The 24,772-nt window shown below is 35.2% G+C and overlaps 2 protein-coding genes across 2 annotated transcripts in view; one reads left to right on the top strand and one right to left on the bottom strand.

The window, feature by feature from the left end:
* The window catches only part of Frmd7 (FERM domain containing 7), a 90,566-nt gene extending 86,586 nt beyond the window's left edge, over positions 1–3,980 (top strand). The window contains exons 10-12 of the mRNA XM_046468922.2: positions 671–739; positions 856–931; positions 2,147–3,980. Coding sequence (XP_046324878.1) covers positions 671–739; positions 856–931; positions 2,147–3,241 — 1,240 coding nt within the window. The 3' untranslated portion in view covers positions 3,242–3,980. The remainder of the gene's footprint in view (positions 1–670; positions 740–855; positions 932–2,146) is intronic.
* A 1,192-nt stretch (positions 3,981–5,172) lies between these two features.
* Stk26 (serine/threonine kinase 26) overlaps positions 5,173–24,772 on the bottom strand; it is a 54,714-nt gene continuing 35,114 nt past the window's right edge. Inside the window, exons 4-12 of the mRNA XM_046467980.2 lie at positions 18,151–18,207; positions 13,039–13,147; positions 12,795–12,952; positions 11,752–11,937; positions 10,554–10,702; positions 8,720–8,813; positions 8,093–8,155; positions 7,875–8,011; positions 5,173–6,946 (exon numbers count right to left, since the gene is read on the bottom strand). Coding sequence (XP_046323936.1) covers positions 6,922–6,946; positions 7,875–8,011; positions 8,093–8,155; positions 8,720–8,813; positions 10,554–10,702; positions 11,752–11,937; positions 12,795–12,952; positions 13,039–13,147; positions 18,151–18,207 — 978 coding nt within the window. The 3' untranslated portion in view covers positions 5,173–6,921. The remainder of the gene's footprint in view (positions 6,947–7,874; positions 8,012–8,092; positions 8,156–8,719; positions 8,814–10,553; positions 10,703–11,751; positions 11,938–12,794; positions 12,953–13,038; positions 13,148–18,150; positions 18,208–24,772) is intronic.

Here is a 24,772-nt window from a genome sequence, read left to right on the forward strand (position 1 = left end):
TGATATCTTTCTTGGCTCTTGTTTCTCCCACCAGTCAGCTGCATTTCTTTGCTAGTGTACAACTGACTTGAGCTATCTTCTTCTGCTGTTTAGTTAGCTGCTTTTTTTTCCTGCCATGCATTTGGGAAACAGATAATCAGTCAGTTGACTTTTTAAAAAATTTTTGTTTTAGTTTCAGATGGATACAATACCTTTAATTACTTATTTTTTTATGTGGTGCTGAGAATCTAACCCAATTCCTCACGTGTACTAGGCAAGTGCTCTATCTCTGAGCCACAACCCCAGCCCCAGTCAGTTGACTTTTTAAATTTGTAGAAAAGAAATGTCTGGGGGGGCTGGGGTTGTGGCTCAGCAGTAGAGCGCTCGCCTAGCATGTGAGAGGCCCTGGGTTCGATCCTCAGCACCACATTAAAAAAATAAATAAAATAAAGGTTTTGTGTCCAACCATAACTAAAAAATAATTTTAAAAAAGAAATGTCTGGGTTCTATGTAGTTAAGGTTGCTCTCTTCCTGGTTCTTGGATAAGTGGGCATTACCATTCATGTGATCTTCAACAAGTCATGACCTATGTCATTCATCTAGATGCTTTTGGTTTCAACAGTAACTGAGGCTCGAGTTTTAGTAGTTTATTGGATTATTAATTAATTATTTGAACTCATCTTTCTAATAGTGGAAGAACCCAAAGGCAGCTTTTGGAATATGGGAATAAACGGCAGTTGAAGAGCTTGCCATTTGAAAGGTACATGCTTTTGTTTCTCACTCTCATGCTGACTTCAAGTTGAATGTACAGTTTCATACATATCCCGCTATTCCCATGTCAGCCATTTCAATGACTTCTCTGTTTGGGGATTTCAGAAAGCATTACCCGTCTCAGTACCATGAACGACAATGCAGGTCCTCACCAGACATCCTCTCTGATGTGTCAAAACAAGTAAGATTTCTGAAAATTCCTACTTCTTTAAATACATGTAATTCATCCAAATTTCAAATGCTCCCAAAAATTGATTCTGCACAATCTCCCACTGTGTCTAAGGGTTATTCTGTTCCAGAAGGTTAGCCTCCTGGGGAGGGCTGCCGGGCTCAACCTTTCCTGCCAATAGAAGAACATTTAGTAAACTCCCACTGGTGTGTACCTTATAGACTAAAAGGCTCTGGCACATTTTCAAATTGTAACCAGTATTGTTAACATCTTGCAAAATGAAGATCCAAATCAATTTCTATGGCTTTGTATTTTTAAAACTAAAAGCTCTGCTTTTCTTCCTATGGAAATTTTAAGGCTTAGAGGAAGGTAAGAGGTCTGTGTTAAGGTTTTAAAATAATTTTGCTGCTTAACTGTGTTTAAGTGAAGGAGAAAGTTGCTAGTTTTATAGTATCAATCTTGTTAATCACTTTTCTTTGGATCTTTCTACAAAAATTAATTATATAAAAAATTGGGGCTGGGGATGTGGCTCAAGCGGTAGCGCGCTCGCCTGGCATGCGTGCAGCCCGGGTTCGATCCTCAGCACCACATACAAACAAAGATGATGTGTCCGCCGAAAACTAGAAAATAAATATTAAAAAATTCTCTCTCTCTCTCTCTTTAAAAAAAATTAATTATAGGTCTCATAAACTCTCATGCCTTCATTTCAAGTCAGTTTTTATCCAAAAGGTATCAGAGGTATAATGATGAAAGGTTCTATCCAGTATATGAAAATTTCATGCCATTCATAGACTTGCTTCCAACCATTTTACAGAAAATAGGGAGGAGGCTGGAGCAAGAAAGTTTAGGAGACTTGTCTAAGGTCACACAAAAGCAAGACAAAAGCAGAGTCAGGACCAGGCAGGTTTTCTGGTTCATTGATAAGAGCTACTAAACGAAAACTGCTTGAAGTACAATGTTGCCTCAAGTCTATTGCATACTTGGAGGCCAGAAATGGGATGTAACTGAGAAAGAATAGTCTGTCATATTCTTTTTAATACACAATTTAGAAAATGGTACAAGTTCTTCTCCCTTCCATATGTATTTGTCAATCCTGGAATATAACATGGATTGAACTAACTTTGTGGGAAACTCCTTTCAAAATTCTTGGCTAAGATAGAACTGTGATCCCCACTCCAGTCAAATGGCTTTTTCCTTTTTTTTCACCAATATGTCCTTTCTTTCAAGGTGGAAGACTTGAGACTAGCATATGGTGGTGGGTACTACCGAAATGTGAATGGAGTACACGCATCTGAACCTGTGTTAGACAGTAGGAGGAGGAACTCTGCAGTGGAGGTGACGTTTGCAGCTGAACTGGAGCGTTCCAAACCAGAGGCGGATCCCACATCGTTACATCAGTCGCAAAGCAGTTCATCTTTCTCTTTTCTTTATTCAGATCCTGTCTTTAACACTGACCCTGATCCTCAACCTGACCCCAGAGGCTTCTTTGAGCAGAGAAGTCCTCTAAGCTCCTTCCGAACAAGCTCCAAGTTTGCTGACCATCACATAAACACATCCTCTGGCCTCACAAGCGGAGCGAGTCCAGTAAGGCAGCTAACTTACACAGATGTGCCCTATATTCCTTGTACTAGTCAGCAAGTGGATATTATGCCTCCCCAAGTCTTTTTTTATGTGGACAAGCCACCTCAGGTGCCCAGACGCTCTCCAGTCATGGCAGAGGAAAGGGCAAGACCAGACAACTACTTAGAGCCCTCTGCAATAAAGCCACCCAAAAGGAGTCCAAGGAATACCAGAATAAAGAGCTTTCAGCAAGACCTTCAAGAACTCCAAGAAGCTATGGCCAGGACTAGTGGTAGGAACAATATCAATTTAGATCCAGAAGAGGAAGACCCAAATTTAGAAGACGCTTTTACATATAACATTCAAGAGCAAACCCCCAAACGGTCCCAGAGCCAATCAGACATGAAAACTATCCGTTTTCCTTTTGGGTCCGAATTTAGACCTTTAGGGCCTCGTCCCGCTCTGAGTCGTAAAGCAGACCTATTTACATGTATGTTTGCAGAGCAGGAGTTCCCAGCAGTTCTCATGGATCAGAGCACAGCAGAAAGGTACGTAGCTAGTGAATCCAGTGATTCTGAATCAGAGATTCTTAAACCAGACTACTACTCTTTGTATGGCAAAGGAGAAAAGTCACCCATGGCCAGAATCCGTTTGTCTTCTGGTAGTCTCCAGCTAGATGAAGAAGATGAAGATGTTTCTTTCAACACACCAAGTGCTGAAGACAGGACTTTACTAAAACCATGTAATTACTTCTTAGCTTAAGTATGAATTCTATGAACATTTCTGGGTCAGTTCTATGTTAGAATCCTAGGTAGAAAATAAGGAACTTTCTTATAAATCATTTTCTTAGTCACTCTTCATTGGAAAGATCCAGCTGCTGCCTCATTCCCTGAGCTTCACTCTTCTGTTCCCTCAGAACTGGAACATGTCCTCTCCTCCCCAGTAATATGGCAGGGTGTGGGGAGTATTTATCAGCTCCGTTATATATTTCTTCATAGAGTGATGAAAAATGCAGGGCAGGCTGTTCAATAGTGAATAGTGAGAGTATGGATTTACATATGGATTTGGCTTCTAATGACATATTGTGATTAAGTAGACTGTGGCTATCTTGGTTATTTTGTACATTTTTAAATAATACAGAACAAAGACTTCAGTCCTCATTATTTGTGGGGGACCCAGTAAAAACAGTCTTGTTATTTGCTAAGGACTTTGATTTTTACCATTTTTATCTAGGGGAGCATGGCCCTCTACAGCCTCAAAAACAAGGTGATAGCATAGATCCTCTCAATGGAACGGAGGTTTTTAGAATATAGACTTGGCAGAATTTAAAGCCCAGGAAATTAATGTATTAGGCCAATTTCTACAGCCAGATATGGGGCTGATGAGGATATTATGTCTGATGTATAATTTTTCTATTCTTAAACATCTACCATATGTAGTGAAGGAAACAAGTTAACAGATCAGTTTGTTGACTGAATGTCTTCTGCCAAGAGGGTTTTTTTTTTTTTTTTTGGGGGGCCATATCTTGTTGCATGCATGTAGGCAAGAAAATGAGATGTTTTTTTAATAAAGTGTGATGGAAATCTACTCAATTGAAAAACAAGGATGGTCTTCCTTTTGTTTTAATCGATTTCAGAAGTGATTGGTTCTGGCCTATTAATAAGGGATAGAGCAGTTACAGAATAGGGAAAAGGAGGCAAGTGAAAATGTATGGTCAGGATGGATAAATGGAATTGAAGGGTAAATAGTAATGACATCAGACTGCATAAATGAACTAAAATTATATTCTTGATCAATTCAGAATTTCTCTAATAGTCCTCCTGAAGGTATAGCATTCCACTTGAGAACTTAATTTTGTTAACTGATCTTAATATTAAGTCTAACATATTTACAAGATAATGTTAAACACAAAGTTCAAAGAAAGGACGGAATTATACAGACAAGCTATTTTTAAATATAACTTAATAGAGAAAAGATAAATCAGTTTCTTTATTCTCCTAGCCCTTACATCAGAAAAATCCCTTTTTTCATTCCATCCATTCCCTTTCTGTTCCTGGAACCATATCCAATAACTCACAAGTCTAGAGTAGTTATTGAATAAGAAGAAGATATTGAAGGATTGGGGATTTATCTCAGTGGTAGAGCTTTTAACTAGTATGCACAAGGCCCTGAGTTTGATTCCTAGCACCACAGAATTTTTTTAAAAATTAAAGACTGATCACTTATATATTAAATCTTCGATCTTCAAGGATCTTATATATAGATCTTCGAAGCTATGAAGTTCACCCACAGTCTTATATCTAGGAAAAAACTCAAACTCCTTTATGCTGTATGCTATTTCTCTTCTCTTTTACTGCAAATCTTTGCTAAATTTATGTTTTTTCCTAAGAACTATAGGGCTTAAATCTGTACATGAGTTTCTAATAAAACAGCAATTAAGGAGATCATATAATTTATTGTCTAAGCCAGGACATTTTTGAAATGGTACTTAATTAATAATTCTGTCAAGATAGGAGACAGAAGTCAGGACAGATGGTCACTTTAGCTATAATCAATCCTAAATAAAAAGTGAAGAGTATCTTTTAGTTTCAAATAAAAACTTTGGTTATAATGTTCCAATAATAAATTAAAAGTCAAAGGAGAAATGTTTTGAAATGATTATACACATTATACTCCCCTCAAGAAAACAAACATTGTAGATCATGAAATTAAATATTTATTTTCAAAACCCCCAAAACACTGGAGTATGCTTCACCTAGAAACAGTTTATAGGACTAACAACTATAATGAATAAGCAGTACAATTCATATCTGTGATGCAGTTGTAAAGTTTCAAATAATCAATTTATAAACTTGTTGCTTTTACTTTTACAAAAATATTCATTTAATCCATGATGAGTTGCAAAATCATTTTGAGAGTGCTACAGATTATAAACTTTAATTGTGTTTCAGATACATAGCAGGTGAAAAATTTAACTGAACCATTACTTCAAAATACAATGAACTAAAATTAATTTTTACTGCATAGGCACCAATGACAAGAAATTTCTTGGCATATTACACCACAATTTTCTCAAGTGTTTATATTTTAAAAAGAGCATGTAATGGCTACCTTGATGAAAAACTGTATTCTTTCCTTGTAGAACATTTTCTTTTAATATTTGGCAATTACTCAGATTTCTTTTTAAAAATGATTTTTGTGCAAAATCCAAGTGTGCAGACCCAAACAAAATATTAACTATTAAAACTAATTAATATCAATAATTCTACAACTACTGATATACAGCCCCAGTTCAGCACTCAGCCAGGCATAATATATATACTGGGCTTAAAAGAAAGAAGGTTATTATCCACTCAACAGTACCATAAATATAGCTAAAAATTAACTGTACAGTCTAACTTACCTTTGAATGGACAGAAATCATCCTGTACTATGGTTATTTTTATATGAATTGGAAAATGCTTGATATACCCTTTCAGAAATGAACATATGATGCTTTTGTACTGATAACTATGATGAACAAAAATGAATAAATAGTTTACAGGACAATTTACTGCTATGACAAAAATATACTGTGTAAATTATATTCATACCTGTTGATCAGGTATTTAATCACATGACAATCAGCATTTTTTCAAGCTCTCTAAATCCAAGCATATGTAATTTGACTTAAAGATTTAAAAAATGAAGCCAGTATAATTCCTCCATTGTTACCAAAAACACATCCTTGGCTAAATGATTTTGCTTTAAAATTTCTAACCATATTAAATAAGGGTTGATTGTGTCTTCCATCTAAACGAAAAGATAAATACTGTACACCAAGAGGTACTTCTGTTGCTACATGCTGCCTGTCAATGCCTCAAACACAGGGCTCTCAAATGTGATAATCATTGAGCTGCCTGGAATTCATACCAACTTGGTATAAGAATCAATACTTTTCCAGGTTCAGTTTCAAAGAGCTTATTAAAAATTTGTTTGAAGAAGATGTGTCTTACTTCCACTTTTCCACAGATAGTCCTTTTTAGAATATGCTTGTGTAAATAAAAACTTTTGAAGCTCGATGATTTACGAAAATTGAATATTTAGGATGACGTTGAAAGACCTGTATGTTTTATGAGTGTACAGTTAACTAAAGATCAAAACATGAAAGGTATTCATCCTAGTAACTTAAGAAATAATGATACCTAAAAGCAAAACTGTATCTCAATATTTACTACAATACAGGTGAAACTATAGTATTAAAAGTTTTCCTTACAAAATAATCTCTTTAAAATATAAAATGATAAACACCATCACAAAATAGTTGAATAGCTTCTTCCAAATCTTCAATGATGCAAAGATCCAAAAGGCACATGGAGCTCACGAGTTAAGCATTGTTAAGCTTGAAGTAGCTTTGGTGGGTTTCTCTGGGTCCGTATGAAATTGAAGCCAGAAATACTTTCTTAGGTGGATTCATCTGCAGAACACCTATAAAATTAAGAAAAACATAACTTGATGTACAATTATGCATGTTTATATTTCTCACTTATATGAACTCTGTAATGAAGGATCTGATTTAGCCAAGGAGATAGGTACTTTCAGTTGAGTATTGTCCTAGAGACATTAAAACACAAGCAAGTCCAAATATCCCTCTGTATTTTATTTCACAACTTCCAATTGATTCCTTTGCATACTGGAAAATGGATGGGAGTTTTCCATTATAATCTAAGGGATTTTGAGTTTATGAATACAAGTGGGCTTTATCGGGTAGAAAGATCTTTGAGAGTGTATGATTTTACAGGTCATATGGTTTGTTCCAACTTAATCCCACTTGAAATCATGAATACAAGAAATACAAAGAGGCACTGAGAAGCAATATAATGGATTTAAGTAAAATTTGTATCACTTTATAGCTTGCTTAAGCTGTATTGCCTGTGTACATACAAAAGTCTTATTTAATAAAATAGTTTTAAAATTGTTTATAAGAAGTTCTTCAAGTAAAATCAAATTAATAGTTAAAAGATACAGTATAGAAATTGAAGTCAAACAATTGTATTGTCTAGACATAGTCCTCTACCTAAAAATTTTCCCTTAACTTTTCATATTGGCCTTCAAACTTAGGAACATAAGCACTGCAAACTATGTGAACAGTGGTGTTTCTGCAAATTCTGAGCCCAGTATCAAGAAAGCATTCCTAAATAACATTACTGCAAGTGCTCAAATAAGAACATGTGCAGTGACCTTTTGTCTATACTAGTAGCAGAGAAAAGGTGGGGTCGGGGGAGAATCGGGCCATTCATTCATTACTGGAAAACTACCTCCTCATGTCTAAAGAAAATAACTTCAAAAGTTATGATTAAGATGGGCAACAATTTTCAAGCATATAACTATTTTTAAAATGACATTTCAAGCTTACTTTTGAAACTTTTCAATTAATTTCTTCACCATTTTATCAGTGATGCCAGGACAGGCAGCTTCAGCCACAGCAATACTTTTCTCAAGTTCTTCAATTGCCTGATTCCTGCTTGCATTATTCTCATCCTGCTGTTTAAGCTGAGAAAGAATGACAGCTGTAACATCTGAAATACTATACTATTTAAAATAGATATCAAATGCTCAAGAACCTATACTTACTTCAGCAAATGCAGGTGTGATTATCATAGACAAACAGCTCAGAGTTTGCACAAGATCTTGCTCCTTTGAACAAATAATATAGATTACACACACAAAATTAAAATAATCATTCATGCTTTTCTTATTTTATGACAAATGTGAATTAATTTGAATTTGGCCCAGGAAAGACCTAAGATAGAGCAAAATCCTATGTTTCTTCCTATCATGAATTCCCCTCCATAACCAAGAAGGCTTCTTCTAGAATTACAATAGATATCTATGATTCCTTGGGCTTATTATTTCTAGGTGAAACACATTTTAAAATACCAATGACCACTTAAATGGCTTTATCTTTTAAAATTAGCTCAAAACTAATGATACGGGGTTGTTTTATGGCTCAGTAGTAGAGCACTAGCATGTGTGAAGCACTGGGTTCAATTCTCAGCACCGCATATAAATAAATGAATAAAATAAAGGTTCATCAACATCTAATTTTTTAAAAAACTATGATAAATGAAGCATACTACATGTGTAATGAGGCAGACAGATATTTAGGGGTACTGAATCCTAATAATTTTTAGCCATATAATCTCACTACATAGTTGGAAAAAGTCTATCAAGAGGAAGTGATAGTTTCCATATACATACTGCTCCGTTCTGTAGTTTCTTTGGATCAGGCTTCTTTCGCACAGTGGTAAAACTCCATTCAGGATGAGCATTGTTTTCCCTGCTGGTGGATTCCCTAAAGAGATTGCCAAAGATACGTCTATAAGTTTATAAATAATTCAGCATGATAAAAACATCAAATCAATGCAAAGATAATTATCTCAATGTTTAAAAAAAAACATAGCATAAAAAAGCATTTAACCTCACTTTCAGGTACATACATTTTACCAAAGAGTAGTGTGTGTGTGTGTTCCTTTCCTTCCTTCCCTTCCTTCCTTCCTTCCTTCCTCCCACTTTCTTTTTCTCTGTAATATTGGGGATTGAACCCAGGGGTACTTTACCACAGAGCTACACCTCAGCCCTCTTTATTTAATTATTATTATTATTATTACTATTTGGCACCAGGGATTGACCACTGAGCTTAACCACCCAGCGTCACTTAATCACTGAATCACATCTCTAGCCCCTTTTATTTTTTATTTTAAGACAGGGTCTTGCTAAGTTGCTGAGACTGGCCTTATACTTGCGATCCTCCTGCCTCAGCCTCCTGAATCAAGTGTTTTTCAATTCTAAGTGTGCATCAGAATCCCATAGGAATACTTCCTACATATATACATACCCATCCCCCACTACTCCCCAGTTACTGAACCAGGACCTCAAGCAGTGCGGCTTGTGGTCTTAGGCTTCATTGGGTGACTCACAAGGGCACCTAAGGCTAATGACACCATTAGAACAGGGTACAAACTATTTTGAATATATTTTACACATTTTGAATATTGGGGATTTTTTCATAAATGTGGGAATCTAAGAGTATTATCTTTAAAAATTTGGTCTTTCCTTTCTTCCAGTTTGCCTAGTGAAAGTGTAAATTATGGTGTAGCCTACATATTCTCCTAGTCAAAACTAAATTAGAAACCTAAAGTCTGAATTTTTATATAAATGCTGCCATTTTAAAAAGCCACTGCAACATTTTAAGGGGTGAAAAATCATATAGAAATGGGTATTATTATTATTTTTGTGGTGCTGGGGATGGAACCCAGGGCCTCACACATACCAGGCAACTGCTCTACCACTGAGCTACATCTGCAGTCCATGTATATTGTTTTTTTTTGTTTTTTTTTTTTTTTTTGCAGTAGTAGAGATGGATTCTGGGGCCCTGTATATGCTAGGCAACTGAGCTACACCCTCAGTTCCCATAAATGAATATTTAAATGTACCAATCTGATCACAGTTTGGTGCATGATTGAGACTTGGGAAAGGTCAGTTCTCCAGAGGGATTTTGGAGATTGCCATCAAAGTGTGAGAAGACATAGCTCCTTACTTTTTAGGGTACTGGGGGTTGAACCCAGGGACATTCTACAACTGAGCTACATCCCCAGTTCTTTTTATTTTTTAATTTTGAGACAGAGTCTTGCTAAGTTGCCCAGGCTGACCTCAAACTTGTGATTCTCCTGCCTCAGCCTCTTGAACTACTGGATCACAGATGTGCTCCACTGCATTTGGCTCCTTATTACTTTTTGCAAACTAATGTTAACACCTTTAATGAAATTTTATTCCAAAATTTTGTAATATGCTCAAGTATCCACTAGGGGTTAGACCAAGACCATTTAAAACTAGAGCTATTCACTTCCAAGAACAACATATATCCAAATTCATTGTATTATACAGACTGTGATTGGGGAACTTTCAGCTTCTATAATGAAACCTCAGAATATGGTTAATGTTTCATGCTAATGCAAGCATACCAGATAATTGTTAAAAGACACAGTGTATTCAAATGGGCCACCTACATACAAATTGAATAATTTGTACATACGAATCAGAGCCATCAGAATCAGATTCATCATCACTGTGTCCTTCTGCCTTCCATCTCTTAAATCGATCTATCAGTTCAGTCAGATAAGAAGTCTTCTTGGAATTTTTTACAATGAATTTATGTTTCAGAAGTTCTTTAGCTGTAGGGCGCTAAGGAATACAATGAAGAATGCATGACTACATCAAAGTTCTTTGTGATTGTAAAAAAAAATCACTGGAACTAAAAGTAAATCTATAGACAGGAGGACAACTAAAATGTAGGAAAACAGATAATTCTACTTTTTAAGTGGCTCAAGGCAACCACATTAAATTCACTACGTTTTTACACCAATTTGGTAAAACCCAAATAAACCAGAAGGTAAAGCTTTCTCAAAAGCCCGTGGAAGGATTTAGAAAGTAAAAACATCTCAAAATAAAGCTTTAAAATACTTTTATAACATTTACTGTAAGTTGAAAAAACTCATGAAAACTATCAAGGCTATAATTTTGTTATCATCTGCACACATCTTAGGAATGCCTAATTTTGTTATTATCTGCCCACATCTTATTATCCTTTCTCTATAAAGCATCAATTCATATTGTGTCTAAATGCAAACAGCAGGTGCTGTGGGCGATATTTTCCCTCTAGCATTTTATTAATATCAGAAGGTTTACTATTAACTTAAAATTAGTTATATCAAGTTCTTGTATATTTTTAGTCTCTAGAAATCACAAGGCAGCTTTAATTTAAATAACAGCAGAAACAACTATAATAAAACTGCCAAGTAAATGAGAGGACTTCACTAGACCAGAAAAAGTATAAAACTTCATGTTGAAGTCTCTGAATATTAAATAAAAAGTAAACACAAACTTTCATGAAAAATGATAACATGGTTGAAAGGAATCATCGTGAATATTTTACACATGTACTTTAATAATGACGTAAGATGAATTTTATTTCTCAAATTTCTTTCTCCTTGAAATAGGAAATGATCAGTAAACAGCAGGAAGCTGGGGACCAAGAAAAAGATACAGGGGAAGGAGTAAAGATCTGGTTAAGAACTGACTAAGATCAGCAATGTGGAAGGAAGAACTAGGTTCCTGGACAGATCTCAGTCAATTTTTACCTCATTCTATTCCCCACCGTGGAAAAAGCCACCTCTACTCCAAATAGATCTAATAATGGAAAACAGATAGTAGTAAAAGAACTAAATACTCACAAATGATGGATCTTTATTCAGGCAAGCATCAATAAACTCCTTAAAAGACTTAGTAAAGTCTCCAACAAGAGTTGGAGGGTTGTTTTTTGGAATAAGAAACAAAACTCTCATTGGATGCATATCAGAATTAGGCGGCTCTCCCTTGGCTAGTTCAATAGCAGTAATTCCCAATGACCAAATATCAGCCTGAGGTAAAAGAAAGAAAAAAATTCTATTACCTTGAAACTTCATTCCAGTATACTGCCACAAAAGAGTCTGTAGAATGTAGTGGTCCTATAGTTTTGAAAAGTCTGCCAAGATAGGTGGCATTAATAAATTGTTATTAATAGAATTCACTGATTTTAAAATGTATTGGATTCCATACTTTATGCCAGGCATCATTCTAGGCCCAGAGGATTCAGGTGGTAAAAAAGCTAGACAAAAATTCCTGCCCTCAAGGGGTTTACATTCTAGTATGAGAGACAGAGAAGAAACAAACATGTCAGACAGTGATAAGTTCTGTGAGGAAAATAATAAAGCAGAATAAAGAAATAATGAATGAGAGTGTGAAGAAGTTTGCGAATTCACATGGAAGGTCTGGGAAAGACATCTTTGTGTCTGTGATGTTTAAGCAGAGACCTGATTAGAAGAAGGTTATTCCAGAAAGAGGGAAGAGCAAGAGCAAAGGTCTTGAGGCCAGAGTATACTTGCTATGCTTGAGGAACAACAATGAGGCTACCACGACTGGAGAGGCAAATAACAGCTGGAGTTACAGTAAGGACTTAAGATTTCATTCCAAGTGAGATGGAAAGTCATTGATGTGAACAGGGTCCAAATATTATTGGCATCAAGGGAATTTATGAGGAAACAACAAAATATGACATAACTTTTCCTTAAGAAAGATTTGATAAAGAAGGAAAATAAGGCAGTTCTTTAACTAGGATAGCACCAGAACCCTTTGCTCTTGGCCGTTCCTCTATCTGAAATAAAATTCTTCCTATCAGATCTCTGCTATATAAAATTTATTTGTAAAAACAAAACAGTTTAGACAAGCAATCCTTTACTTTTGAGTCATAAGCTGACTGTTGAATAACTTCAGGAGCCATCCAAAATGGAGTTCCCACAAACGTGTTTCTTTTAATTTGTGTATCTGTCAGCTGGCCAGCCACTCCAAAGTCAGCAAGTTTAACATCTCCTTGTTCTGAAAGCAGGACATTGGCAGCTAGGAGGTAAAGAAAAAAGGGAAAAAAATTCAGTTTCTGCAGAAGGCATCTATTTTTCTAAGATTCGTATTAGACTGCTATGTACCTTTTATGTCTCGGTGAATTTTCTTTTCTGAATGCAGATAGTCCAGACCTTTCAAAATTTCCTTTAGCATGGTAGCGATCTGGAACTCATCAAATGGACCAGCTCGCAGCTTAAGGGGAAAAACATACACACACTCACACAAAAAGTTTGCAAAATAAAATTCAAGATTGCTATCTTTGAAATAATGTAATCACTTAGGTATATAAAACAATTGTTTATTAAACCAATATTTAAACAAATGAGGAAATTTTTTAAATATGGGGGAAGAAAGCAAACGAGTTTTAAGTCACAAGGCTGAACAGATTTTTTAAAAGATTAAATTTAATATTTAAAGATAATATGAACACTTTTTCCTAGATACTAGCTTTAAATTCTGGAGTTCCTGAACTTTTTATATTAGAGAGTTAACAAATATGTTTAAATGGTGATAGTGCTAGCTAAATTGTTTTTCAGATGGGGAAAAAATCAACTACTTACATGCTGGCATTTGTTATTAAAAAGTTACTAAATATTGACATTGAACTGATTTTTAGATGAGATAATCTGTAAGATTTCCCCAGCAACTATCTGATCATACAGGTCAACTACAGTAAAGTTACTTAGCATTCTATATGTTTCAATAATATTGTAAGGAACAGAGTCTTGTTGAGACTCAAATTTTAAATTTATCCAGGAATATAATAATTAAACCATTCAGACTCATTGTAAAACAAAATTTGAATCATGGAGGGATAATATTTTTCAAATAAATGTAACACATTTCCCTTTCTTTCCCCATCCCTGTACTGAAGCCAATAGTTCCAACTGGAATACAAGGAAAGCAATGACTAGGTTTCAGAACTTGTAATGGAATATCTGAAAATTTCTCTTTAAAATAAATGGTAATTTAAAAATTCTGGTACCTCATAAAGCACAAACAGTGGACTGTACAATATTATTACAGGAAAGGGTGGGAATCTAAAGTCAGAGCCGAGGCACAGTTCTGTTTGCTGGAAGGAGGAAAGAGGTGGTGAAAATCAAACATTGCACACTCTGCCTCACACTGGGAGGGATTCACAGCTCTTTGGCACCTTGTGTATTTCATCTTTCATGAATGCCATATTTATGCCGAATAAAGGGCACTTTCATGTCAGAATTTAACAGCCTAAAATAGGACCCATACTTTGGTCTCAACATTTAATATTAACTCTAGTCTGGGTATACAGTATACTCCAGGGATGGCTGCAATTCAATAGCTCCCTTTCCTAGGCAACATTATCTATTTATTTCCAAATCTATCAACTTCTACCCCAAAAGTTCCTTTCTGAAACAGTACTGAAGTGGGGCTGTGGTTGTGGCTCAGCAGTAGAGCGCTCATCTAGCAAATGCGAGGCACTGAGTTTGATTCTCAGCACCACATAAAAATAAATAAAATACAGGTTTGTGTCAAACTACAACTAAAAAAAAAAACCAGTACTGAAGTAATTCTAAAAGGTGAAAATGAGATATTTTATTGATGGCTGGCAACAAAATTCTCAGGTACTACCAACTAACTAGGGATAAACATATTCATAAGTCTGGTACTATCAAAAATGTTGGCAGCGCTACAGCATGCTGGACAACTGTAGCAGTGAAATGGGCATAAGGCGACAGTGAATCAGGGAAGGAAAAAAAACCACCCACACTATCACACTGTCTCAAATCTTGTAGTTAAAATGGCTCCTTAGGCATGTTGGTAGTGATGAGAAAAGGAGAAGAAAGGGAATAGGAAAGAGAAGGAATGTAAAGTAGAAGGAATAGAGGTTTTTTTAAAATATCTAATACAACTTCAGGAAAGATCATGCCAAGATTGTGGTCTACTGTCCTTAAAGTGCATAACTGAACTTCTCTCCAATGACTGAACTTCTTGTCATGTCTCTAATATGTAACACTTCTGTCCCAGGACAGTGTACAGGCTTTGTGTAATTTTGCCTCTATTATGAAGAAAGCATATGCAAAAGAGGGACATGTGCTCTTTCAAAGACTGTACCCGTATTCAGGTGTGGTGGCACACAACTGTGATCCCAGCAACTTGGGAGGCTGAGACAGGAGGATTACAAGTTTGAGGACAGCCTCAGCTACTTAATGAGATTCTGTCTCAAAATTAAAAATAAAAGTAGAAAGACTGGGGATGTAGCTCAGTGGTAAAGCACTCCTGGGTTCAATCCCTAGTTCAAAAAGAAAAAAAGAAGAGAGAAAAAATGAAAACTGTACTCTTGTGGACCTAGGCCTGTGGATTTTCCCTACATTCCTTTGACTTTCAGCCAGTCAGTTCCTAATACAGCATGTTATATTATGCCTTCTTTTACAGTTAGCAGATTGTTTCCAACATTTTTTCTTGGTGCTCATGTTTTATTCTGTTTACTTTATTATATGGGTTTTTGTTGTAAGCCACTGTAAATTATTTTTGGAAAGCAGTAGGGTATAATAAACTCAATAAAATAATATATAGTATGCTCAAAGTTTGTTCAGATGGGACAAATGGTTTTTCAAGAATGAGAGAGACCCTTGAGGTACACTATGTATAATGTTGATATAAATTACAAATCATAATCTTATGTTATTCCATTAGTCAGACACCAGTTTAAAGTGATAAATACTCTGTTCAACATCTCTCTTTGTTTTCCCTTGCTCCTGGTAACAGAGTCCTCCTCTACTACTATCATCGTTCTTTCTTAGATTCCCCAAATGACAGCACTCATTTCTATATGACTATACATGGAAAAGGAACAGCACATTTTTTTCAGCACTTGCTCTCCTTTAAAAGCTCAGTTCAATGAGGTTTACAATTAAATCACAATATGATTGAATTTTAGAGCTATGAAAACAAAAAAAGTTCATTAATCAAATTTCTTCACCAACATTTGAGGAAATTAAGGCACAAAGAGATTATCTTGCCCAATTTTAGTCAACTGTCAGTGGTAGAAATGGGACTAAGAACTAGGTCTTTAGATTCTCAGCCAATATAGTACTAACAACATTTCAATTCATTTAATTTATTCTAATTGCCATTTTTATCAGGTAGAGTGCAGAATGGCAGGATGAGATCAAGAACTCACAATCATTTTACTCAGGGTATCGATTACGGCTATTAGGAAGGGTTAGGTCAGTGTTCAAATGCTTGATGTTGCTATTAATGATCTTGATAAACAGATTGGACTAGCTTTGCCAAAGCCTACAAAATGGAGAAGAGAAATGGTGAGTTCCATGGGGGAACAAATAAGGTAAATGATAAATTTGTAAAGGCTTCTCAATATTTTAAAAGTAGAAGGAGGTTCTCAGAGCAATTGAGAGGCTTCTTCCGGGGCTAAACAATAAACTATTGTAATAATAAGACTGACAAAGCAAACAGAAATGAGATCATTTAACTTTAAGAATGAAGTCTGACTCTATATGCATGAAAAATATTATACAAAGAAATGCCAGTGGTGTTCTCGAACTACATAGGAGAGAGAGAAAAAAATGAAATTAAGCTTTAGGATATGAGAATTAGATTAGACAAGAAAGGATTACCAAATGTGGCAACTGATTAAACTAAAATGAACTCCTAGAAGTAAATGAGGCTTTCCAGATCAAGTTTATCATATCTTTACTTTCAGTACAGTTCTGCCTAAAGCAAAGAAAATTTTTTCAGTTATTTCCGTTCATAGTATTAGAAACTTTGACTCATCAGTAGTCAGGGTTAAAATCTTTTAAAAATATCTAATCATTTTCAGGTAGGAAAACTCATCTTCATTTAAAAAATAAGAATTAAAATATTACTTAATGAGCCTAACAAAACACTCTTTTCTTAGACATAGCATGCTATATAATTTCAAAGGAAGAGGCATGTAAATAAAATATATCCTATAGTATTAAAGATGGAAGAGAACTGAAAAATAACTTACTGCAACTTGTTTTATGACACACCCAAGTTCAGGGAGTTCCTGGGTCTGGTTCACAGTCACAGATTTAGTTGAGCAAAGCTGGCCCTATAACCTTAAACCCCTATAGACTGACTGACCCAGTGGTCATTTCATAATTCATATTTAATCTTATAATTAAAGCCATATTAATAAAGATTCTAAAGGAAAGAAATCAACATTGATAGTATTATACTAACGTAGGGGAAAACCATCAGTTTTTTCAGAGGCATTCTGCACATGAACATATCTTCATTGAATGGAAATTTCCCTGTACTTTGCAGAACTTCAGCATTCTTGATAATGGCCCACTAAAATGGCAGTAACACTTTCAGTCATTTTAACAATCCAAAAATGCCATCACCTTTCCAAATAACCTACAGTGGGGCAGAGAGAAATATGTACAGAACTGTATCTGTAGGCCTACTTGGTCAAATCCCTAAAACCAATGTCTTAGTCACTTTGGGCTGCTCTACCTGAATATCATAGACTGGGTGACTTAAAACAGCAAATACTTATTTCTCACTGTTCTAGAGGCTGGGAAGTCCAAGATCAAGGTTCTGGAAGACTAAAGTCTGATGAGAGTACTCTTCCTGGTTTCCAGATGGCCATGTTCTCAATGTATCCTCTCAGGGTTGAAAGACAGCTAGAGGGCTCTCTGGAATCTCCTTCACACAAATGCCATTCCTGAGGGCTCTGCCCTCGTTACCTAATTACTTTCCAAAGTCCCACCTTCTAAGACTATCACACTGGGAGTTAGGATTTCAACATATGAGTTTGTGGGGCACACAAATATTCAGTTCATAATCACTTTTAGTAACAGTTATCACAATTATATATTTTTAAAAATCTAAGAACTCAGTCTTAGTTTGTAAAAGTCAAACACAAAACAAACAGCAATTAGCAAACACTCCTAATTTGGGGCAATCTTAAGCTATTTGTATTTCTTATATACTCATAGATTGTCAGCAACAGATTCAAATCTGCAATAAAGAAGTATCTACATAAGAATTGTAATGCATTCCGCTGTCATACTAAAAAAAGAATTATCGACATAAGTGCTGTGGTCCTCAAGAAAGTTTAATTTGATCATATTAACTAATATAACCACTTAGCGTTGCTCAAAAGCCACTGCTTACTTAACATAAAAGAACGGTTAAAAATGTTTGTGTAATTATTTTAAAATACTTACAAGATCCAGTGCTGAACCGCCACCCAGGTATTCCATTATTATCCATAATTTTGAACCCTGTAAAGCCATGGAACAATTTAATAATTATAAACCTTAGCCAAAATAGCATATTAACAAAAAGTTAAATCTTACATACTAATGCAATGATTCTAAAATAGATGTTTAAAAGTGGTTGCTTGGAACACAGAACATATTTTTCCATATACCATTATACAAAAAAATAAAATAAAATTCTGAGCCTAGTCTTGCAATTCTATTTAGCCTTTGATATAGCTAAACAAAAACAGTATTGTTTGTTATTGTTAAGCTACTAATAATCATTACAAAACTGAGAAAAAAATCCAAAGCTTGCAATTGTTATCTTGAATGATAATATTAAAAGGAAAAGATAATTACAATAAAGAATGAGAAGAAAGGACACTTATATAAATGGATAAAGAAAGGGGAGTGTGTAGCGCAAAAAGCAAATGATTACTCCAGGAAAAATTAATTTCATTGTGACCAGAAAAAGAGTAATGAGGTTTATGGGGAAATATATGTATATGAATTCTAAAACGAGTATACACACATACACACCATTCTCCTCCATCAGTTAAACACTGGAATAAAACACTTCCTTTTTTCAGATATAGCTTGAAATATTAAGGATAATTCTTTCTCCATACCATTTCGTGAATGATATTCTCTGTTTTTGAGAACACATAGCTGACTAGAAATCAAAAGGTTGGTTTTATTATACTGGGAGTAGCAAAGTTGTAAATGAATTATGTCCAAAAGTCCATTTTTAAGTAAGTTTTTCAGAAGCAAGCATTTTTTCCATAAAAAAATCACGTTTGGGATCGTGGAGTTGTCTCCCCCAAAGAAAATGTTAACATAAATATATCCATAGTATATAGCATGAAGAATATTGGAGAAACTCACTACTACTTATAACTTAGCAATTTTTCTGGGGGAAAATATATATTCAGTGTTGTGCTCCAACTTGGGATGCCAGGAACACATTTCTCACCTTTACAGGCCCAGCTGTGGGATGAAGATTCTCAAGCTACTGCTGGTGCCCTCACTCTAAAATCCCTGGGAAGTACTGAGGAGTTCAATTTAAAATTTGTCAAGCATCTCCATGGGGCTGGAATTTTATTAAGGCAGAGAATGGACTCTAGTGACACAATGATGAGTCAGGGGAATGTTCCAAGGTTGACGAATCAGAGTTAAGTTGATATTGTAGTGTAGGGGCTAGGATGTGGTCTAGAGCTAGGGGCTGAGGAGGGAAAGATTAGTTCAGTTAAAACAGACAGATTCTCCTTTCTTAATGTTGACACTATGTACAATATATAAAAGAAAGAGAGGAATAGAGCACCACCATTGTGTCCACTTCCACTAATCTTAACATCTGCTCTGTTTTGCCTTAGCAGGTCAACTTGAACTGAGGAAAGAAAAAGCTGAACGTCGTGTGTGCATGGAAGGAAAGAGGAAATAAATTTCTACAATAGTGGGGAGGGAAGCAGAGTTCTAGGAGTGGTTCATGTAACTTGAATTTATGCATAGAAATTAGGCATTCAGAACCAGAGAATTATAAACCTGACACAACTTTATTTTTTTTTAAGTATTTCCTGCCACTCAAAATGGTACATGCCTGTAATCCCAAAGACTCAGGAGGCTGAAGCAGGAGGATTGCAAGTTAGAGGCCAGCCTCAGTAACTTAGTGAGGTCCTGTCTCAAAATTAAAAAATAAAAAGATTTGAGGATATAGCTAAGTGGTAGAACACCCCTGAGTTCACTCTCTAGTATCACACACATAAAAGTGGTTCTTATAATGGCTTACAGCTTAAGAATATTTTCTCTTACCATAAGTCTGTTTCCAGTAAGTACTATATTCTATCATATGAATGCAGAAAGCTTCCCATGCCGCTGACATTTTAAAACAAGATCTTGTAAAATTAGTTTATCTGTTTTAAGGTTTTTTATGAATGAAAAGCACCTGTTTTTCAAGTCTAAAAACAATGTATGCCCTTTTGTTTGTACCAATTCAAAATGGAAACTTCCAAACTATCACCAAAAGGGTATTCATAAAAAGCTGGATATGTGACCTTACAAAACAGTATATACTACTTAGTTATTAAAGTTGAGACTAAGCAACTTCCAGATCTGAAAATAAGACTTACTACCAGAAGAACTTTTCAGTAGAACTAGGTACTCCTCTGACAGAGGAAGTGGCCAGAGGTATCAGATAGCTTTTCTGACTGCCTCCTTTTGATTGTCACTCCTGGAGACAAGCATCACTGGAGGATGGCCAAAGACCTGGACATCTGGAAGACTGTTAGGCGGGCAGGAGCCTGAAGCAAGGCCTAGGGAGCAAGGTAGAAATGGCAAATTGGCAGGGCTCCTCCCTGCTCAAGGCAGCTTAATGAAAACACTAACTACAAACAAAACTAATCTAAACTAGCTTGCCACTATTTTGGGGGGGTGGGGGGGGTAGCGTCTCAGGTTCTATCTTCAAATTCTACAAAAGGCTTTATTGTTGGAGGATACAAATAAGTGGTTGGTTTGCCTTTTAAATAATTTAAAGTGCTAAGATGGTATCTACATGCGGGTTTACAATTCTAAAAGAGCCAGGTGAGTGTAAACCGTAACCATAAACTTAGCATACAAAATTCCATCTCTCTGCTTATAAACGAATCCATACATTTGAACAATGGTTTGGAGGATTAAGTTTTGAGTCCTGTATCAACATGGGTTTTCAGTTGGTATTAGGAAATTGTCCCTAAATTCAGAATACCTAAAGAACAATTGCTCTAGCTGGCATGGTGGTACATGCTTGTAATCCCAGTGGCGCAGGAGGATCAAGAGTTCAAAGCCAGCCTCAGCAAAAGGGAGGCACTAAGCAACTCAGTGAGACCCTGTCTCTAAATAAAATACAAAATACGGCTGAGGATGTGACTCAGTGGCCCAGTGCCCCTGAGTTCAATCCCTGGTATCCTCTCCAAAAAAGAAAAAAACAATTCAATATACCAATTGTATGTACATATAAAAGAGGATTATTTATGCTACCTATGTGTTCAATTAAGTAGCTGGTCTATTAATCCAACAGGCAATAATAACACTGACCAAATCAACCAGCAAGTGCAATTGAAATTAGCCTGTCACAAAAGGACAAATATTCTATGATACCACTTATATGAGGTACCTAGAATAGCCAAATTCACAGTGACTCAAAGTAGAATGGTGGTTTCCAAGGATCAGGTAATGGGGCTTATTGCTTAATTACCCATTAATTGGTAAAGATGTTCTGGAAATAAATGATGATGACTACACAACATTGTGAATGTACTTAATGCCAGTGAACTTAGAAATGGTTAGAGTGGTAAATTTTATGTTATGTGTCTTTTATCATAATTGAAAACCACAGAAAACAAAAGATTTTATAGAACTGCAAGGGACAGTAGAGATTATTTTTGCCTAGAATATGGCTAGATACTTTACCACCTCTGAACCATTTCCTTCCAGTTTGGAATGCCTTGTCCCTACCCCAACCTCACATTCCAACTTTCATCGCAATCATATTCAAAACCTAGTTCAAATGTTAGCTCCTCAGTTTTAGGGTTACTGCCCTTAAGGTACCCACAGGTAAGTAGGTAATAGATGAGGCAAACTAGAAATACATATCTGAGACTGACAAGAGTCTTGGACCAGAGGCATTAATTTAATTGTCAAAATAAAGTAGATGAGGGCTGGGGTTGTGGTTCAGTGGTAGAGCACTTGCCCAGCATGTGTGAGGCACTAGGTTCAATCCTCAGCACCACATAAAAATAAATAAATAAAATAAAGGTCTATTAACAACTAAAAAATATTCAAAAAATAAATAAAGTAGATGAGATTGACTAGGGCAAAGAAACAGAATGAGAGGCACTCAATAAATACATGTCTGTTAAGCTGAATCTAATATGAGGCTTCTTAGAGATATATTATTTTACACTTAAAGCTGTTTTTTTTGTACCAAGGATTAAACTCAGGGGTGCTTAAACACTGAGCCACATCCCCAGCCCTATTTTATAGTTTATTTAGAAACAAGGTCTTGCTGAGTTGCTTAGGGCCTTGCCAAGTTGCTGAGGCTGGCTTTGAACTTGCTATCCTCCCACCTCAGCCTCCCAAGCTGCTGGGATTATAGGCATGCACCACCATGCATGGCAAGGTATATTTATTCTGAGAAAAAAACATTTTGATAAGGAGAAATATATACTGTCCTTAATTTTCTTCAATAAATTATATAATTATATAAATTATAATAAATTTTCTTTTATTTAACTATAAAAATTTTTCAACAAAAGAATATTCTAAAGACACTGAACATATACCAGATATAAGCACACACAAAGCTTCAGTGAAAAATGAGAAGGCCACAAAAGTGTACAGAATTTATTCTGGAATATTTCATTTTATTCATTCAATTCTTTTTTAAAATAAATTTCAGTGGTGGCATATGTATGTGTGTGTGGAGGGGGTGATTATTTCCTTAACATAAACAGAAATCTAAAGGCAATTTTTACCAGCAAATAAAGGCATGATTCAAATTCTACTCAATGCTTGAGTGAGCTTCATTTTAAGATTTACATTGAACTAGAAAAATATTTAAAGATTATAAAAGATTCTTCCAACATTATGAGATCAGAAAGGAAGGGTTTGCTTATTTTAGCACTCTTCATAAAGACTAACTTTGTCTGTCAAGAAACTCTGCAGTGAACTAAAATTAAAGGAAAACACTGTGGTCACACTGATGTGTTTGTCTGGTTTTTACTCTTGTTTTTAAAAAATGAAGTTATACACTGAGCTCAGTCAAAATGAATACCTAGTACATTTTTGCATGTCTCAAGGAAATCACTACAATTGCATACAGTTTTAGAGAGTATATAATTTTCTCTCAAATGCAATAACCTTTTCCTCCAGCTTATGGTGAGGTCTTGGTTATGTGTGATATCCTGTGTAAGGACAAACTGAGAAAACTGATACCCTACACTGTTCAATTAACTTGACTCACAAAATCTCCTGTCATCTGAAATGTAAGGATGAACCAAAGAAGGTACACAGTTGATTGACAGTGCAGTTTTCTGATGTTACTTAGAGGATGTGGCCTTGAATTACATTGACTGCATTAAACAGAATCCTGTTATATGTGATTTTAGTTTAGGAAAAAACCCAAGTCTACACAATCACTGTAAGATTTAATATAAATGGAAAACAAGTTGTTCAATTTAAAAAAGTGATTCAAATAAATAGTATTAAAAGACCATATTTTGTTTTCTGTGTGTGTGTGTGTGTGTGTATATATATATATATTTATCTGTATAGAGATAAACATGTATATAATACATTTGTTTACTTTAAATAGATATAACTATTCAGTATTGGTCAACTGTCTATTTCTATAATTTTATCATGAAACAATAAGTTCTTCACTGTATTCTTTTTTTTTTTTTTACAGTACTGGAGATCAAACCTAGGGCCTCTTGGATGCCAGGCAAGTGCTCTACCACTGAGCCGTTCCCATCCTCAAAGTATTCTTTTACTAAGAGACTTCAATTAATGATTGGGAAAGGAGATAAAAAAATTTTTCAATTTAATCCATTAAGAACACCTTGGACAATGGTGTTTTTTCTATTGTCACCAACTAGTCTGAGTATATTCTACAATCAAGATTTGGTACAAAAAATAGTTTATATTTATTTAAAGATTAAGTAATTACTAGATGAACAGTTCATATATAATACGGTACTAAGTTTTGAAGAGAATTTTTTTAAATGTGAAATCTTGTAAAAATAGAATTGTAATACATTTTCCACGAGCACTGAATATGAATAAACAAAGGCTATAACAACTAGTAAAAAGTTCAATCCCATATCAGTAGTTATTTCCAATATAATAAACAAGACCCATTTTAAATAGGGCTTATTAAATATTTTAAGTCAGTCACCAAAAATAGCTTATCTGTTATATGGGCCTAAAAATAGCAAGGGTTCAGGTTTGCTTTAGACTGGGTCTGGAGTTACCAGTATTCAATCCAGAAAGAGTCAACCCAAAAGAACAAATCACACACATACACACACACACACACACACACAAAGTCCTAGGACTGCCTACAACAAAGTCTGTTGTAGCAATTAGAAGGGGGACTTAAAAACTATTGAGACTGAATAATCACGAGATTTCTCTAACTTAATATTAACTGTAAAATTAGCCTTTTAGGAGTGAACATGAGGGCTGGGGATGTGGCTCAAGCGGTAGCACGCTCGCCTGGCATGTGTGTGGCCTGCCGGGTTCAATCCTCAGCACCACATACAAACAAAGATGTTGTACAACGTCCGCCGAAAACTAAAAAAATAAATAATAAAAATTAAAAAAAAAGGAGTGAACATGAAAGCTAAAGGACAAAAAATCAGGTATGTAGTAAAACATAGTAACAGGTAACACTTAGAAAGAAATGCTGAAATTGAATAAAAATTATCAGTATTATTACTTCCTTTTTCAGGACTTTTTTTTTCAAATTATTCTCAAAAACAGGATGCTGGCGTATTTGTGCCTCATCTGTATTTTAGATGCACTTTAATCATAAAATTTGCACCATTTTTAT

Source organism: Marmota monax, unplaced genomic scaffold (assembly GCF_021218885.2).
Source record: "Marmota monax isolate L192 unplaced genomic scaffold, Marmota_monax_Labrador192_F-V1.1 WCK01_AAM20220418_F8-fsc00054, whole genome shotgun sequence".
NCBI lineage: Eukaryota > Metazoa > Chordata > Mammalia > Rodentia > Sciuridae > Marmota > Marmota monax.